Source organism: Mangifera indica, chromosome 1 (genome assembly GCF_011075055.1).
Source record: "Mangifera indica cultivar Alphonso chromosome 1, CATAS_Mindica_2.1, whole genome shotgun sequence".
NCBI lineage: Eukaryota > Viridiplantae > Streptophyta > Magnoliopsida > Sapindales > Anacardiaceae > Mangifera > Mangifera indica.
This window is the reverse complement of record NC_058137.1, coordinates 22,271,148-22,290,576: the sequence shown is the minus strand read 5'-3', so window position 1 is coordinate 22,290,576 and position 19,429 is coordinate 22,271,148. Positions and strand designations below refer to the sequence as shown.

The 19,429-nt window shown below is 28.8% G+C and overlaps 3 protein-coding genes across 3 annotated transcripts; 1 reads left to right on the top strand and 2 right to left on the bottom strand.

The window, feature by feature from the left end:
- Positions 1–2,564: 2,564 nt before the first annotated feature.
- LOC123192134 (dirigent protein 22-like) lies at positions 2,565–3,318 on the bottom strand. Its single transcript, XM_044604586.1, has one exon. It carries the CDS (start codon positions 3,262–3,264, stop codon positions 2,671–2,673), a length of 594 nt encoding a protein of 197 aa, XP_044460521.1. The 5' UTR covers positions 3,265–3,318; the 3' UTR covers positions 2,565–2,670.
- Positions 3,319–8,268: 4,950 nt separating this feature from the next.
- LOC123223627 (dirigent protein 21-like) lies at positions 8,269–11,262 on the bottom strand. The gene is made up of 3 exons (XM_044646928.1): positions 11,131–11,262; positions 10,728–10,826; positions 8,269–8,902 (listed from the first exon to the last, which is right to left on the bottom strand). The coding sequence occupies exons 1-3, from the start codon at positions 11,260–11,262 to the stop codon at positions 8,309–8,311; spliced, it is 825 nt and encodes a 274-aa protein (XP_044502863.1). The 3' UTR covers positions 8,269–8,308.
- Positions 11,263–13,634: 2,372 nt separating this feature from the next.
- On the top strand, positions 13,635–15,456 carry LOC123194997 (60S ribosomal protein L21-1-like). Its single transcript, XM_044608536.1, has 2 exons — positions 13,635–13,973; positions 15,024–15,456. The coding sequence occupies exons 1-2, from the start codon at positions 13,737–13,739 to the stop codon at positions 15,279–15,281; spliced, it is 495 nt and encodes a 164-aa protein (XP_044464471.1). The 5' UTR covers positions 13,635–13,736; the 3' UTR covers positions 15,282–15,456.
- The last annotated feature ends 3,973 nt before the right edge of the window (positions 15,457–19,429 follow it).

The following is a 19,429-nucleotide window of genomic DNA, read 5'->3' as shown; positions in this document are numbered from 1 at the left end:
GCACTATCCAAGTCATGTTCGAGATAATGTGAAGGGCAAAGGACTATTTCCCACTTAAAGTATTCTCTTATTTCAGTTTCTTCCTTTAATTTTAAAAATTCTAAATATTTACCTATGAAATGGTTAAAATTAACGAAACTTTAATTTTTTAAAATTTTATTTCTTTTTTTCTTCTTAAACTCAAAATACTAACAATTTCTCCTATGAATGAAGTTTTAAAAAATGACATTCCCCTCCTAAAGTTTAGTTTTCAAACTCCAACACTATCTTCGGCACCATTTCTTTTCTTTTTCCTCTGGCAATTGCTCTTTCACCTTCTCTCCCTCTAGCTAGTAGTCCTAAACCCAGTGAAGATGATGTTTCATTAGGTAAGATAAAACATCGTCTCCCCGACAAAACTAAAAGATCTTATCGTCAATGATAATGTTAGATTTAATGTCAGAGATCTGAAAGCTAAACCTTATGGGAAAAATATCATTTTTTAAAATTTTGATTAGAAGGAAACTTTTAGTTTTTAAGGTTTAGGAAGGGGAAAAGGAGATTAAATTTTAATTTATTTTTAATATTACAGATAAAATAACAATTTTACCCCTAAAACTTTTAATTTAAACCATCTATGGGTCGATGTTTAAGATTTTTAAAGTTATGAGGTGGGAACTTAAAATAAGAGAATACTTTGGGTGGAAAATAGTACTTTGGCCTAATGTAAATCCTCTCCCAATATGAATTTAACTGATTAATTTCAAGCACCAAATTCATATTTGATTTGACTGATTACGCTGGTATGACATGACTTTTGTTAATTGATTTATGGAAGAAATTTCGCCCATTCATTTGAACAATGACATTGAATTTTATGACAATGTGGTATTAGTTAATTATATTGGTTTGAAAAGTGAGAGAGGGCATACCATCCTATGGTAAAATCTAGCATAAACACCTTTAAATTCTAGTTATCAACAAAGACCATTCAGAAAAAGAATAATAATATATACTTGTTTCGAAAAAGAATTTTCAAGTATTAATTGTTTACTACATTTTTTTTGGTTTTTCGAGAGTAATGTTTGTCTCTACTGTAAATGAAATGTATCATTGAAGTTCGTTTAACATCATACATTCTTGCCAACTTCTCCTTAAGCTCAGCCTTTGAAACATTAGCCCTTCCTGGATGAAGAACGTCAATTACAAATTGCTTCCTGGAAAGAAGGCGGTTAGTCATGAACTTCCTGGTACGAATAGTAACTGCCTTATCTGCCATGGCTGAGTCAAGATGATCTGCGAGATCCTTGGGCAAGAGAACCGGAACTTAAAGACAAAAATTGGGTTTTCATTTTAAGACTAAAAATACAGTCGTTTAACTATAAAAATATACCAACTAGAAGGGTTAACATAAAAAAAATTACATCAACTAAAGCTAACCCCATTGGGGAATTTCACCCTAACTCACAGGGTTTCTTCTTTTGCGTACCAACAAAAAATGAGATATATTACAAACCTAAACAACATTAAAATTAAAACAAAATGGTATATCAACGGTAAATCAAAAGAATAGCAAAACACAATCATTCTAAAAAATATTTCCTAAATTTTAAGTTGAAATTATCTTAATTAACATATCTGGATGTAATAATTTTTTTTTTTTGTTTAGTTTCGTATTTTAGGTGTGAGATATTGCAAATTAGAGTTGGAGGTTTATAAAGTTTAGTATACATTTCGGAAAAAGTTTAAAGACGGAGACAAATTGTATTAGTTAAGTTAGTTAATTAGTTCATTAGACTGAATGTTATTTTTGTGTAAACGTCTTTATGTTAGATAATTTATTAACGGCCAAAGGATTTATCCTCACTCAAAGTTCATTATTGTTTTAAATTGATATTTATTAACTATTAAAATCTGAAGCATCTATTTGTGAACCATTAAAATTAATAAAACTAGTTACTATTTTTTTTTTTAAGTTTAAAAAATTAATAATTTTTCTTAAAAATTAATAATTTTTCTTTAAAATTATATTTTAAAATATTACATTTTTCTCCTTTATTTTCTGACATAGTCCGTGAAAAAGGGGAGAGAAAAAAAGAAAGAAACCCTAGAAAAAAATGTAACATTTTAAAATTGAATCTTAAAAAAAATTGTTAGTTTTTTAAATCGAATGAGAGAAATGAATAAATTTTTGTTATATTTAATATATTATTAGTTAAATGATAATTTTACCACTAATATTTAACTGATCTTTTTAATTTTAATAATTTATGAATGGATATTTGAATTTTTAATAATTAAAGAATACCATATTAAGAGTAAGATAAATTTTGAAAGGGACTAAGTACTTTTTGGCCTTTATTAATATAGCAAAAATTTATGACTGCCGAGCTTTTGTATGCTCGCAAATAAATTCCACAGATACGTGTGGTACATGTCAAAAGCTTGATCCCCCTTTAGCACAATTGTGTAAATTTTTTATACTTTTTATAAATAAAAGGAATAAATTTAATTATAAAATATCTCAATAAACGGACATGTACAAATTAAAATTTGCGTAATTAATAATATTTAAGACAAACATGTAATTAAACGTAACGGAGGGGTCAATAATTCATTAATTTATTCAAAAATTTCCAAAATTCGGAAACAAAAGCCAAAAATTAAAAACCTTAAATTAAGTCTAATCATTCAATAATGAAAGACGTGAACATTATACTCCACCACAGCATCCCCAGTCTTAAAGTCAAAAGCATGAGTCCTCGCCTCAGCATAGCCGGAAGCGAACCGGAAAAGCCCCGTCCCTCCGACGATAGGCAGCTCCCTCACGGCGTTAAACACGGCGTTGCGGCCCAACACACTGAGAGTACTTCCATTATACTTGCCGTGAGTGAAGGCAAAATTCATGACCATCAACAGCGCGGTCTCGCTTTGTGAAGCCGAAGAGTAAATTCCCTGAGCTCTCCCAACAGGCGTGGAGCTGGGTTCCGGCTGCATCGTCAGAGGGTCGTCTATCATGGCCACGACACCGAAGAGGGTGGCGGATTTGTTGGTCATAGCGCCCTCGGCGACGCGCACGGCGGTGGGGTTTTTGCCGCTGACAATGTCGTGGAAGTAGAAGTGGAGGTGGCTAAGCTTTTGCTTTTTGAGGCCGAGGGATTTCGGAGAGAGGATTTTGGAGAAATTGTCTGATTTTGCGGAGGTTAGGGATGAGGAGAGAAAGATCATGAGGAGAATTGGGATGAGTTTTGCGAAGATGGGGGTGGTGGTGACGGTGGCGGCCATGGCTTTGGAGAGGAAAACTATGGAAGGGAAATCAAAAGAAGTACATAAATGGAATATGATGTTTTGTTTTTGTTTAGACTTGGAGATATAAAGAGTGAAAACGTGAAGTCCACCTCGTGTGAATTACGATTAAAGTTGAAAAATTAAAATTAAATTAATATCAACCATTAATCACGCATATAATTTTATTATTATTTTTACATTTGTTCACATAAATTCGTGTGAAGTTCTTTCATTTATTATTAATTATTAACCATTTAAAATATATAATAAAGTAAATTATATTTTATCAAACATATATTTTGAGAAGATTAGAATTAACTATTTCACAATTCTTACATAAACATTTAAAGCATGATAATTGAGGAATTGAGGAAAAAAAAGTAAGGGTAAAAGGAAAAGAAAAAAAGATTTTATGTAATTAAATATTTAAATAATTTTTGTATTTTTATTAATTTAAGATTATATAATAATTTTAAAAAATAAAATAATATGAATAAAATAGTGATTTGATATTGTGACACCATATCAGATTTTTTCCATTAATAGAGTTCAATTTTGGTGGGAAAAAAAAGTTATTTACGTCATCTTAGGGTGAAAAAGAGATTGTCAGTTAAACTTTGGGTGGGGCAAAGTAATTTAGTCTATTTAATAATAAACAGTGGCAAAGTGGATGGCAACTGAATTTTCAGTCAAATATTGTCAAAGGTCTTTGTTTTTATTATATAAAAATAATAAACTCTATAAACGAAGTGGGTAGCTTTGGTTTGGTGTGTATTTTAAATTAAATACTGTGAAATTCGACAGACTTTTGTCAAAAAGAGCCAGAAATCACATGTTCTAATAATGTTGACTTACCCGGAAATTCTGGCATATATATATATATATATATATATATATATATATATATGAATAATTTTATTTCATTTTATTTTTTTCAATTTAGCCTTTTTAAGACAACCCAATTTTTTTGATAAATCACATGTTCGGAGGCCAAGATTTACATGTTCATCTTTTGATGTTATTAATCGCGATTCTTCGTCATTCAATGTTCTTGCATTTAAAGTGTTTTAGTTATTGAAGTTGTAAATATTCTTAGGATTTAAGAGAATAGAAGTGTTTCATAAATTTATACGTAATATAGAGAAAAAAATTCAACTTGGGTGAATAGTCACATAATAAAATTACACTAAACCCCTTAATCGTGTAAAAAGATTAAACAAAACCCCAAAATTGAACAAATGTTCCCACGATCAAAAGGATAGAGATGTCAATTTTACCCCGAGTTTAAGGGACTCGATCTTAATGAAAAGGGAATTCTCTAATAGAAACACAAAAAGGGGCAAAAAAAAAAATCTCTGTAATCAAAGACAAAGATATATGTGTCTCGTCTTTACCCTGTCTTTGTCTTTTCATATTATTAATATATTTACTTAAAATACTTACATATCTTTACAGTTTTAGATTATTTATATTTTTCAAATTTATTTTGATTTTTATTATACATATTAAAGTAGTAAATATATGATATTCATGATATTTGAAATAATATATTGATTTTAATTTTACGTAATTTTGTTATTTAATATATTTATATTATATTTAAAAGATATAAAGAAGGTATTTTTCTCTGTAGAAATAGAGAAGAGGTTTTTCTTTATAGGAAAGAGATAAAGAATTTTTGTTATTTCTATAATTGGAATAAGCTAAGGACAGGGAGTAATATCTCCTCTAAAGACAAAAATGGAGATTAAAATCTCCTCTTAGCTCCTCGCTATTGTCATCTCTACTAGGAGGTTTAAATATTTTCACGTAATTTGGAGGGTTTATGGGATAAGTGCCTAAATTTGAAAACATCTGTCACTTTTTTATTTTTTATAGTAAATGTTATTATTGACTCATTTTAATAATAACAACGTTACGTCATTTTTATTACAAAATGACAAACGTTTTCTGAGTGGTTCCAACTTTATGACCAACGAGGGCCCAAATTTCTCCGAATGGACACTTTCAGGATTATTTATTTGTAGAAAAGAACTGAGATACTTGATTGCAAGATTGTTTATAATTTGAATTGGGTCAGCCAAAGCATTTGGTTCAAGCAAAAGTAGCATTCAATTACAGAAACAAAATTATTTTTCATAAAAGTAAAAGCAAATCGTGTTGAATACTTTGAATTTGAAAAATCCTTCATTGATTCTAGGGTTGGTGGGACATTTTTGCCATGACCGTTGTTACTTTTCTTCCCTTTAGGCAAGTTATGGATGATTGTCCGAAAGACTTATTCTCACCCAAAGTTTGATGTATTCTTAAACTCTTATCTATAAAGTTTTAAAAAATCAGATAATTATTTTTTTATTACAATTAAAGGTAAAATCATCATTTAATAAAAAAAATTATAAAAATAAAATTTTATTTCATTTTTCTCTCTTAATTTAAAAAACTAACAATTTTTTCTCATCTAAAATTTAAAAAATTAACTTTTTCCCCAAGAGTTTTTTATTTCTTTCTTCGATGATCATCTTTGTTACTGCTAACAATTGACCTTCACCAACTTCTTCTCTTGTCAATTAGACATTGTCTCCGTTCCATTTTCATTGTCTTCATCTCTTTAGGCCAAACAAAACAGATATAGTTAATCTTTGGCCGTCTAACCGTCTCTATGGTTGGATGAAAATGAAACCTTGGGTGGGTTTAAATATTTTTACGTAATTTGGAGGGTTTATATATATATATGTTACTCGTTCACTTTTTTTAAACGGATTCTCTATACACATCGCATTGATGTTTAATGCATCCATTTTAGTGCCAATGCATAAATGCTCCTCTTAAGTTGGGATCAATACAATTCGGTTCTCTTGTTAATTAAAAACAGAGTGAAATTATTAATCTCTAAGGGAAATAACATATTGAAATATATGTCTTGGAACTAAAAAATATAGGAAAATTAATTATAATTATCAAAATTAAAGGTACCTAAATGAACCTAATCAACTTTTTAGGTTTCATACAGGTATAATTGAAGCCCCTAAATTAATACCAAATATCATCACCCTGAATTTGATATATTTCAACATTCACGCTGAATTTTTTTTAAGATTATACTTGTACATATATTTGTGAAATTTCTTGTTACCTTAGTTACAAAATAGTACATAAGAAAGATCGGTATGGGCTTAACTGGATATTTGATAGTAAAGAGAGGTGTAAAGTGATTTTTTATCATTTGTGGTGTAAATTGGTGTTTTACCATGTAAAGGTATATTGACTCTAAACCCCAAAACCCCTAAAACATAACCCCTAATCCCTAAACTAAATCCCTAGAGGCCTAAGCCCCTAAACATCAAATCCTATGCCAGGTTTAATTATTGTTTTAGTTCAGATAGAGGTTAAAAGAATAGTTTACCAAGGGCTAAATTGGTATTTAATCATGTAGAGGATAAGATTATATTATACCATAGAAAGGGTAAATTGATATTTTTGAAATTGTATTTGAATATTTAGTTTTGAAATTTCTTGTAAATTTAGTTTTAATATTTTTATCGTAAGATTAATTAAAACGACGAGTTTTGTTATTGTTTTGGTTTAATATAAAGAGACAAAGATACAGATAAATGATAATAAAATAAAATGTGTTAGAGGTAAAGATAATAGGGTTAAAATCATATGAATACAAAGTTAAAGGGATTAATTTGATTAATAAGCACACATCTCCATATTTAACATAAGTAAAATAATATTTATATAAGCATAAAACCAATAAATCTCAATAATAAAAGGTCTACTAAGATGTAAATTGTTTTAGTGGTTTTTCTCACTAGTCGAGCGAGCGAATGTATTTAAGTTTATATGACAAATATTTCTAAATTTAGAAATTCATCTTTAAAAGGCACAAAATTATGATATTCAATAACCACAAAATAATATAAAAGACGATGATTGTTACAAGGTGTGGAGTCATATAATTATTTAGAAGATGGTAATGGTTAATAAAGGGTACAACATATCACATTAAATTTCAAATAATAAGTTGAAGATGACGACATGGTTAATATGTCTTATATCAATTTCATAATTTTTAAGTAAAAATTTGACAATAAAAGTTGGAAGTGAGACTTATATGACTAGTTTTTACTAAAGTGTTGGAAGATAAAAGATGATGACAACTTCTTATTATTTGAGATGCTTGTTCATACCACATAACCTTGGAATATTGGTTAAAATTGAATATACCCCTTAAATCAAGTTATGTTAATTAATTACCCTAAGTTTAATCAATATAAATTAAAAAGGAAGAAGCTGGGAGAAAGAAAAGGAAAACTAAGGGTGCAATTGGTTTTTTTTTTTTTTTGAATAAGCATTTTCTTGATCTTAATATATTTAGATACGACTCTTTTACCATTTTGTTAATGTAATTAAAGGTTACAATTATTTTAATCATAAATTATTATATTTTAGGCATCAATATATTGATTAACCTTAATTGTCATTTATAATTAAATTAATTTATTTTAAGAATTATCAACTTAAGGTAAGTGTAATATTACTTTACTTTTAGGATAATCATATTAATTAACACTAATTAAAAATAATATTAAGTAATAATATAAAGATTTACATTTAATAGAAAATATAAATATATTATACATTAAAAAATTGTCGGCAAGTCATTAGACTGCAGTGATAACCTCAAGAATGGACAAAACCAGAAGAACATGTTTGATGACACTAATGAAAATAATGTTTTGTATACAAATATATAATGAGTAATACTGTGTGTACAAAAAATATATACAAATTTAATAACAAATAATGACACGTCATTATAAAATTAAATGTTATTTTATCTCAAATTTAAAATTATAAAATTATATAATATATCATCATTTGTAAAATATATATAATAAGGGCTCATAATTTATCATATAATTATATTACTTTATTTCAAGTAATAATTATAAATAGATAAAAATAAATATAAAACCATCGAAAAAAAGGTAAAATATATTAATATATTTTTTCGATATAAAAAAAAGGTAAATTATTAATGAAAAACATAAACATTATATTCCACAACAGCATCTCCGGTATTATTCAGTGTATGAGTCTTAGCCTGAGCATAGCCACAGGCAAACCGGAAAACCCCGCTGCCGCCGATGATCGGAAACTCCCTCACCTTCGAAAACACCGTGTTGCGGCCCAAAACACTTAGAGCGCTACCGTTAAATTCCCCTTCAGTGAAAGCAAAATTCAACACCATTAATAAACCAACTTCACTTTGTGAGGCTGATGCATAAATCCCTTGAGCCCTTCCCACAACCTTGGAGTTGAGCTCCGGCGCCTCCGTCAATGCGTCGTCCATCACGTTCACGGCCCCAAATGCCGTTTGCGAGGCGTTGGTTGAGGCCGCCTGAGCCACTCTGACGGCACTAGGATTAGTGCCACTGACAATATCATGGAAGTAAAAATGAAGATGAGTTAATTTTTCTCGTTTTAATCCAAGTTTTTCCGGAGCCAAGACTTCGGAAAATTGACCGGCGATGGCGAAGGTTGAAATTATGAGAATTATGAAGAAAATTATGAAGGTTTTCGCCATTGTCAAAAGCTTCTGAAGAAGGGAAATGAATGGTTTGCTTTCCTTCACGACATTTTATAATAAACACATGTGATAAATGAGGGTATAAATTAATGTTTCCATAAGAATGAATTTGGTTTTAACGGTAGATATCCAACTGAAAGATAACAATATTATGCTATTATCAAAGAGATCGTTATGACAGATCAAACACGATCATTTTTAGCTGCCAAAATAACAAGAAATATATGGGTAATTTAATTATAATTTTTTTATATATTTAAATATTATTTATTAAATTTTTATAATAAAAATATGTTCATTTTTAATTAAGATAACAAAAAATGATTCGCATCCAAGTTTTCCCTTTTTTTTATTGATGAAAGTTTTAAATTTTTCGTGGCTTTTGTCAAAATAAGGCTTATATAACAATAATTATATGGTTAAGATATCTTTATATATATATAAAGTGGATTTGTGTCATAAAATATTATATCAATGTGAATAATTGAGCCAACACAAATTTCTCCACTTTAAGATGACCTCTTTTGTGATGAATGTGTACTAGTTTCGAAAATAAATATAACGCTAACTCTAAATTTCTCATAGCTTTTTCTAAATAAGTCTTATATAATAATAAGGCCAAAGGACTATTTTCCACCCAAACTATGCTGAATTCTTAAAATTTCTTTCGTTAATTTTGAAAATCCTATTTATCCATTTATGATCGTTTAAATCTGTTAATTTTAAGGATAAAATCGTTATTTTATATTTAATATTAAAAATAAACTTAAATATGATTTCATTTTCCCCCCTAAATTTAAAAAACTAACTTTTCTTCTTTAAGCCAAGTTTAAAAAGATCACATTTCCCCCCCTACGGTTTAGTTTCAAAATCCGTTCACTTTCTTCGGTGTCATCGCCGAGCGTCTCTCTCTCCCGATGGTTTCTCTTCCACCAACGGTCCGCCCCAACTCCACCCCAACCCATTCGACACCGAGAGGCGTCGTCTGGGAAGAGAAATGCGCACGCGCAACACACACACACACATATACATATGTGTCATAAAACATTATATCAATAAAAATAATTGAACAAACACAAATTTCTCCATTTTAACATGTTTCTCCACTTTAAATTGATTATTTACCTTTTGTCGCAATGAACATGTATTAGTCTCAAGAATAAATGTAACCCTAACCCTAAATTTTTCCTGACATTTTTTTAAAATAAGTCTTATATAATAAGAATTTTATATTTATATCACGTTCATATGTTTATATATAGATAAAGTGGATTTGTGTTATAAAATATTGTAATAAGAATAATTTAGACAACACAAATTTCTCCACTTTAACATGTTTCTTGATTTTAAAATGGTTGTTTATCTTTTTTTGTGGTGAAACATGTATTAGTTTTGAAAATAAGTCTGACCTTAACCTTGGTGTGTTTAATTATTTATTTGTATATTCAAAAAAGATATACATAATTTTATCATGAGTTCGAAGGTCAAATTGATGACGACAGTTTTCAAATGGCTTGGTGCTTGTGACAAAAAGTTCAACCTCATGAGATTTAATTTTTAAAAAAGAAACCTTTTTAATATACAGATGAGAAAAATAATATAGCAATTTATATTTATGGCAGTTTTATATGTCTTAATCGACATAACAAATTGTTTGACGTGGACAAACTTTTGAAATTAATTAACGTGAATAAAGGGCTTGGAATGGCGACCATACTTCTTCTATTGAGCTTGGTCCTAACGGCCAATTGGGAAATAACTAAGTACGCAACAAGTCAATGGTTGAAAACAAAATGTTGCCAATTTTCAAGACATGAAAAAAAAAATTTGACTTCGGATTTTCCAACCCATAGAAGATGTCTACTAGAAGGAGTATCTCCTCAGAGGCCTTAACCATTTTGACCACAAGATCAATAACCAATAAACACGGGTAGGTCATTTCAGCATCATGTCGTGGGAAGACCTTTACATAGTAGAAAAGTATATTCAGAATCTTCCATAAGAAATTTGACAATAAAGGAAAGTCATCTCCATCTTTTCAAAGTGGGTATTTCTGATGTTATATATATTCACTTTTAATTTGATTATAGCTTGTCTTCATCAGTCATATGAATATGAAGGCCAACCGGGGGAGAGGGACTTGAGAGATTAGAGACAAAGACAAGTGTGGCTTTTGCTTTCTTCTGTGTGCATTTAGGAAAACAGAACAAAAGAAAGGAAATCTATAAGAAAAAAGTTAGAACGACCTGTTCCCACCCAAGGTTTACCTCATTAGCATTTTCCCACTCTTTAAGTTCTAAAACAACATTTTCCCACCCATCATCAACTTTTGTTTGTTTGTGAAGTGTGTTGACTGACATGATGCAATCACTAAAACATGCATTGACTATGTTTACCATAACTGAATGACAATTTGGCCTTCGAAACTTAATAAAATATATTTGCCACCCATGTTGTATATTAATTTAAGAATTAATAGTTACAAAATCTGGCTAGGTGTGAACATGACTTGATTGTACCTGGGAAGGTTTGATTCAACTAGAGCGCACATTCCATGGTGCAATTTGATGGAAATCACATTATGCAATTCTATCTATTATCTTGAATATTAATTAGCTCGGAGATTATTGGATATAAATTATTATTGTGTTTAATAAAATTTAGTGAAAATTGGTAGGTATAAATAATAATTGTATTTGGTTAGAGGTAATAAAAAAATATTAGTTTATTATTTTATTTAAATACCTTTGGATATAATTATTTCAAAATACTTTTTATATTAATTGAAAATGAGATTATTTTTGTTTTAAAAAAATTAATAAATAAGAATATAGTTATAATAAAATCAATATTAGTTTGATAATCTTTTAATATCTAAGGTAGAGGTAGTAATCAGATTATCTCTTATATTACTTGTCACTTTACTATTGGTAATAAAATATTACTATAATATTTTATTACTTATTAACTAAATAAAGTAATATAAGTAATAAAAGAGAGACTATTAAAGGGTGTTTGGTTTGGGTAATATTTTATTATCAAAATAGAAAGATTACCTTGAAAATAAATTACTTAGAAGATTAATGGACATAAATGATTACTATGTTTGATAAAATTTGGTAGGTATAAATAATTATTGTGTTTGATTAAAGGTAAAAAAAGATTACTAGTAAATTATTTTACTTAAATACTCTTGAATATAATTATTTTTAAATATTTTTATATTATTTGTCATATTAATTAAAAATAAATTTATTTTGCCTCAAAAAATTAATAAATAATAATATAATTATAATAAAGTCAATATTACCTTGGTAATCTTTAAATACCTAAGGTAAAAACGATAATCAGATTACCACCTATATTACCTAACACGTCAGCATTGGTAATAGAATATTATTATAATATTTTATTACTGACAAACCAAACAAGAGAATAAAAGATAGATTACCAAAGTAATCTTAAAAAACTGGAACCAAACGACCCCTTAGAGTAATCTTGAATCCTTTTCAACCAAACACCTCTTAAAGAGGGTTTGGTTAGAAGGATATAAAAATTACTCTATATATTTTTTATTATATAATAAAAAATTCTAGTGATATTTTATTACCAATGAAGATGTGGTAGAAAATATGAAAAATAATCTAATTATCATTTTTACCTTAAGTATTAAAATATTAATAAAGTAATATTGATTTTATTATATTTTTATCATTACTTATTAATTTCTTAGGAAAAAAGTACTTTAATGTTTCATTAATATAACAAATAATATTAATAATATTGTAAAATAACTATATTCAAGGATATTTAAGTAAAATAATGTCTTAGTATTTTCTTATTATTTTCAATCAAACACAATAATTATTTATACTTATAAATTTTTATCAATAATATCTATTTTCATAATCATTTTTTTTGTAATAAAACATTACTCTAACCAAAGTAATTGTTTTTTTTTACAAAAAATGAAAGATTGCAATAAAAATAAATTCTCTAAAAAATTAATTCTAAAAATTATTAATATATTTGATAAAATTAACATGTATAAATAATTATTGCGTTTAGTTGATAATTATAAAAAGAAATATTGAAATTTTATTTTACTTAAACACTCTTAAAAGATAATGAGTATAAATTAATATCATGTTTGGTTAAATTAACATATTTTATGTTAAAATATTTGTTTTGTGAATTTTCTTAAATATTCTCCATATTAATAATATATCCTGATTTTTTTATATTATCAAATTATGAAATTTATTAATTAATTTAGATTTTCAAATTGACATCTTATTATTAATATAAGTTTTTTCTAAAATATTTTTTATGTTAATTGTTATTTTAATTAAAAATGAAAGTATTTTTATCATAAAAAATTAATTAATAAAAATAAAATTAATATTAACTCGATATTTTTTAATATATAATAGGGGATATGATAATTAAATTACGAACGTCTATTTAATAACAAAAATAAAATTGAAAGTCACTTTTCTTTTTAGTTTATTTTGAAACACTAAATACCCACTTCAGGAGAAATTTTATAAAATTTTAAAGAGTTTCTATATTTTTTAGGGATGTTTTAATATTTTTCAAAAGATATTTTTTTGGCACAACCAGAGAGTTAAATCTAAAACATGGCAGGGGGAAAATGACATAAGCCTATCAAAGTAAATAAATTTAGCCCAAATAGGCCCAAGATCCGACAAAGAAAAAGCAAGAGGCCCAATTCTACGGCTTAAAAAACCAGAAGGAACCCTAGAAACTTCATATATAAATAACTCTGAGAACGCCTAGGGCTTTAGCCACCTCCACCGATCTCTTCTTTTACAATTCAGAGAGAGGCGAAGCTCTCAGTTGCTGAGTGAAAATGCCGGCTGGTCATGGTTTGAGATCGAGAACAAGGGATCTCTTTGCCCGGGGATTCAGAAAGAAGGGTTACATCCCATTATCCACCTATCTTAAAACATACAAGATCGGCGATTACGTTGACGTCAAAGTTAATGGTGCCATTCAAAAGGGTATGCCTCACAAATTCTACCACGGCCGCACTGGCCGCGTTTGGAACGTCACCAAACGCGCCATCGGTGTCGAGGTCAACAAGCAGGTCAATTTACGAACCCAATACTCATTTATAATTTTTTTCATTTACGTTTTATTGTTATTGTTTGCATTTAGATATGATTTTTTGAAACTTACTTTGGTGTTACTGGCTGTGTTTATTATGTTTCTCTAGATGTAGATGTGTCGATATTGGTGTTTTTGTATTGGGGTATTGATTTTAGGGTGATGTTATTTGGAAGCTTTTTGTCGGGAGCTAGAAAGATGATATTCCCTTTCCTTTACTGGGGTTCTAATGTATTTTATGTGTGTTTACTTATTTTAGGTTGAAATGAGTTAATATTGGGGGTTTTAGTATGTGGATATTGATTGATTGTGGGGTGGTGGAAAATTGTTTGATCGCTATTGTTATTGGGATTTGATTTTGCAAGGGGCTAGAAATACGATATTCTGGTTAAGTTATGGTGAGTTTTAATATCTACGTGTATGTTTGTAGATGAGATTTATTAGTACATGATGTAGATAACGGAAAAAGACGCTATTCTGGTAATGTTACTTAGATTTTACCTCTGGTTAATTAGCAGTTTTTTGAAGTTAATGTTAAAAGTGGCTGTTTTGGATGTATGAATGATTGGTTTGTTTGTTTGCAGATCTAAATTATGGTGTTATTAGTTTTGTTTTTGTGGATGCTGTGCTTAATGGTTTCATTTAGGTTATCATTTCTGTCCTTTAGGTCATCTGTTGTTTTAAATGTGTGGGCTATTGCTGATTTATGAATGTGTGAATACATCATATGTTTTGTGTATTTTTTATGTTCTTTTCCATTTCTTTGTAATGCATACAAATTTTCAACTTGATTGGTCAGCACGAAGCAATCTTCAAACTTTTTATATTACTGTACTTGATTCAACACCATTCTATTTGCGCTATTGTGACAAGTTGGATGGTGTGATTTCTTATATTCTGTTGTGAGATTTATCAAAATGAGTTTGATTAGTCTGGTTCCATTGTTATGCTACAAAGTAATTTTGCTTGTTGTACATTTATTTTGATGTGAAGTTTTATACTGAACTTTACTTTGTATGCTTGTGTACAGGTGGGTAACAGGATAATAAGGAAGAGGATCCATGTCAGAGTGGAGCATGTGCAGCCTTCAAGGTGTACTGAGGAATTCAAGCTGAGGAAGAAGAAGAATGATGAACTCAAGGCTGAAGCGAAGGCAAAAGGTGTGGTCATCAGTACAAAGAGGCAACCAGAGGGCCCAAAACCAGGTTTCATGGTGGAATGTGCAACACTGGAAACTGTTACACCAATTCCTTACGATGTTGTCAACGATCTCAAGGGCGGTTACTAGGGTTTTTCTTTGTTTTGTTTTTTGGTTTTAAAAGTTTTTGTGAACTGAATCAGCTTGTTTGGATCCATATTAGTTTTCTCTTGAAGAGGTACTGCACTAGCAGAGATGTTTATTTAATCACATTTTACATTAGAAACAATGTTGTTTTTCGAATGCAAAGTTAATATTTGATGGAGATGTCTTTAAAATTAGTTGTATGAATACCTTTAATTTTCGTTTATCTCTAATCAACCTGTAATTTTCTTGTGGAGTGAATGGTGGAGAATCTGAGATGGTCTTCCTGTACATCTGAGTTAAGTTTTGTTTGAGTTTGGCTGTCATCTAAGCATAATCCAAATAAAAATGTGTGTATACATTTCTGAGTATATCATTAAATGCAAAAATAATGAATTATTATATGATTGTATTCATGATTGGATATATAGATGATCAATTGATATATGAATAAATAATTTTGAATTAAAGATAATATAATATTTTTGTATATACTAAAAAATGGGATTTGAATTAAAGATAATATAATATTTTCGTATATACTAAAAAATGGGACGCATTTCTAATGGAAAAGAAAAGTTTAAATTTGTCATAAAAAGTTATATATCTTTTGGGTAGAAAGGAAAAAAAATTAAAAATTTCAATCCTAGCCGTTAGCCAGGATTAATGGTGGAGCTGCCACGTATTATTCATCAAAAAATAAAATAAAATAAACTACCACGTATTTAGATCCTCCTTAAAGTGAAGATTAGGTAGAATTAAATTAATAAATAGATAATCCATTTCCCCATTAAGATTAACAGATCTCATTAACATTATACAGACATGGGCATTGATGAGATACAGAACACTTTGGCTTGGCAATTGAAATGGCAGAGCTGAAGAAGAGTAGTACATAAGAAGGAAAGAATAAGTTGTGTTTCTTTAGTCAAGAAGCTTGAAACAAGTGCTTGAGAAAGTGAATTTGAGGCTGCAAATTTCCACTTTATTCTTTCTTTTTAATATTATATCAACAATGATTTTGTAAACAAATTCAAGCATATCTTCTTCACTCACTCACTTTAGCAACACGGTAGAAGAAGAAGAAGAAGAAGAAGAAGAAGAAGCATCACCACCCACATGAAGATTTCCTCTTTGCTCTTCCTCCTCCTCCTCCTCCTCTCAGGTTAGTCCTTGAGATATGCTTGTTTACTTGATAGGAACAACCAAAATAGGATGCAAAAATCAATTAATATGTAAATTTGGGTTGAACAGGTGATGAATTAGCCCCATGCTTGGTTGTAAATTATGTGGATGGAGCAAGGATCCCAGAGCATACATGTCACAAGGCAATTGAAATGAAGAAATGTGAGATTGAGAAATGCAGGGATGAATGTTCAGAATTCCCCAATGCTAGTGGGGAGTGCATGCGAACTGCTTGTTTTTGCACTTACTTTTGTAAAGATCCCCCTATGTGATTACAAACAAATTGTTGTGTCAGTGTTGGATCATATATTATGAGAGGACCAATGCAAGACCAAAATCTACCTAATATTTTGCTTGCATTTTTTTTACATTGAAAAATACATTATACTTGGAAGGATGTGAGGGTGACACATATTATGATGGTTATCACCCAAATTAACTAGTAAAGGAACGAAGATGCATACACCATCAATTTTGTAAGGCCAAAAGACTTGTTCCCACCTAGGGTTTGATATAGTTCTAAACTTTTACCCATCAATTTTAAAAAACTCAAAGTCTTATCCATAAACTAATTTCTGTTAAAACTCTCAATTAAATAAAAGGGTAAAATCATTAGTTTAACAATAATTTTGAAAATATATAATTTATCATATTTTCCATTATAGATTTTAAAAATTAATAACTTCACTCTTGTCTAAAGCTTTTAAGTTTTGAAAAAATGATATTTTCACCCCATTTAGGTTTTTTTCTTCACCTCTTTGACAACTGTTGAATCTATCATAAACTGTTGTCATCAAAGTCTTTTGGTCGAGATTTTCGTCTGGATTCGACAAATCCAAACAATTCGTCTGCAAGACGTCATCCAAAGGACGCTCTTCAACTTCAACATCGATTTTGTAATTCCAAACAAATATTTCTGTCAAAAGACTTTGATGGTAGATGGAGATGGCGAAGAAAAAAAATCTAGGTTTGAGGGGAAAATGTAACTTTTTAGAATTTAAAATTTTTGGGTAAAAGTAAAATTGTTAGTTTTTAAAATATGAGAAAAAAATCTAATAAATTATATATATTTTTAATATTATTATTAAAATAATGATTTTCTTAAATAAAAATTAATTTATTGATGATATTTTAAGTTTTTTAAAATTGATAGTTGAAAATTTGACATCTAACCTTGCGTAGGGATAAGACTTTTGGCCATTTTGTAAATCAGGCAGTCTAGAAAAGCCCTTGCATTGAAAGACGAGGCTGTTGTTATTTTGCAACATTTGGTATGTTAGTATGTCTAACGACTCATGCATTGAATAGCTTTTTGTTTTGTCTTTGTTTTGATGTTGAATTTTACTGAAATTCATGTCCCCCGAAAACTTGTACTCCACCAAGCCTTTTCAGTTTTTGGTTGCCCTGCTACTTGATCTTGATCTCTTTAGGCAGGCGATTGCTCGGCAATCCACCAAGCAACTTGGCTTTGGTGCAATTTTCAATTTTTATATCTAATCACTAATTGCCCAATTGATTTTTGCAAAATTTTTGTGACCTACATGGCTCAAACTTGAGTTCTTTTTTCACACATGGATTTAATTATTTATTTTATTTTTTGGCAAAATAAAAGTTCACCAGGAAGGTTGATTTTTCCCATGAAACATAAAACTCAACTCAACTCAATATTTGAAGTGAGCATAAGCTTGAAGATGATTAACTCGGTGAGCTCTCAATGCTCAAATCGAATAAATTATCAATAAGACCCTAAATATTTTAATTTTTATATTTATACTCCTTAAAATCTTATATTTTATTTTGAATATAGGAATAATTGATAAATATATAAGACGTAAAATTTAAATGAAATAATTTAAATATTAAAGAATTTAAATATAATTTTTTTAGTTGAGTTCAAATTAATTAATCTTGCCCCAGTCAAGTTGAGCTTGAGAGAGGTTTGAAGGTAATAAAATCTGACTTAAATGTTATGATAAATTCTATGAGAGTAAATTACATGTTACATCTAAGGTTTGGCTCAAAGATATTTTCCACCTTTTGATAGCATAAATCAAACTTTCTCACCCAAATTCTAAATTTGTCTACAAAAAAATTCTTCAATAAAGGGGTAAAATTGCTTTTTTTTTTTTTTTAATTTTGTAAAATTTGAAAATAACAAATAAAATAATCCCTTTTTGTCTCAAAAAAAGTGAGAGATCCAAATTTAAATGATAGAATGTCAATTGATTTTTATATTTTTGTGTTGAGATAATCTATCAAAAAATCGTTTCTTTATACTTTTTGAAAAAAAAAACAGGTTCTCTTCTAGTTATCAAATAAGATATAATATCATCGACCACTTCTTCGGACATATATTTTCTTAATACTTTCATGAACAAAAACAACATAAAACCAAGAAGCTCCAAGTCCCACTTTATTAGGCTAGAAGGCCTAATTTTCCCTTAATATTTGAATAAGGCAATCAAAGTTCTTTGACTGGTGATGTTGTGGCTAGAAAATCTATAGTTTTGGGTTAGATGTTTGACTACAATTTTTAAATATTTGTGAATAAGGTGGGCTAGATGTTTATGCAAGTGTTGAGTTTGAGGCAAAGCAGAAGAAGTTTGATCCAAATGTGATCTTGGAGAAGAAGAACAATTCGTTGCAGTGGATATATGTTAATTACATTTTGTTAGGGGTAATATAATAAATTTTAAAAATAAAACAATTAAAGGTAATATGATAATTATAATTTTTACTCCTACCTAAGAGTCTTATTTTGTTAATAGTGTAAGATTTTGGGTGAAAACTGGTATTATACCATTTTAAGGGGGTGAAAAGTGTTTTTGGCCAAACCTGGATAGAAAATGTAATTTCACTCTTCTTGGGGAAGAATATAAAATTGTTAGAAGAAAATTTCATCTCTAAACAATTTTTTAAAATATTCTTCCTGATTATTGAACTAGACATTGGTTGATACATATAATGTG

What these genes read in the sequence shown, in the direction of transcription:
- LOC123192134 (XM_044604586.1), bottom strand. Translation starts at nt 3,264, where the DNA reads ATGGCCGCCACCGTCACCACCACCCCCATCTTCGCAAAACTCATCCCA.
- LOC123223627 (XM_044646928.1), bottom strand. Translation starts at nt 11,262, where the DNA reads ATGGTAAACATAGTCAATGCATGTTTTAGTGATTGCATCATGTCAGTC. An exon ending in AGTGGGAAAATGCTAATGAG is followed by an intron (nt 10,827 to 11,130) that starts GTAAACCTTGGG and finishes TACTATGTAAAG; the next exon opens with GTCTTCCCACGACATGATGC. An exon ending in CTGAGGAGATACTCCTTCTA is followed by an intron (nt 8,903 to 10,727) that starts GTAGACATCTTC and finishes AATGTCGTGAAG; the next exon opens with GAAAGCAAACCATTCATTTC.
- LOC123194997 (XM_044608536.1), top strand. Translation starts at nt 13,737, where the DNA reads ATGCCGGCTGGTCATGGTTTGAGATCGAGAACAAGGGATCTCTTTGCC. An exon ending in GTGTCGAGGTCAACAAGCAG is followed by an intron (nt 13,974 to 15,023) that starts GTCAATTTACGA and finishes GCTTGTGTACAG; the next exon opens with GTGGGTAACAGGATAATAAG.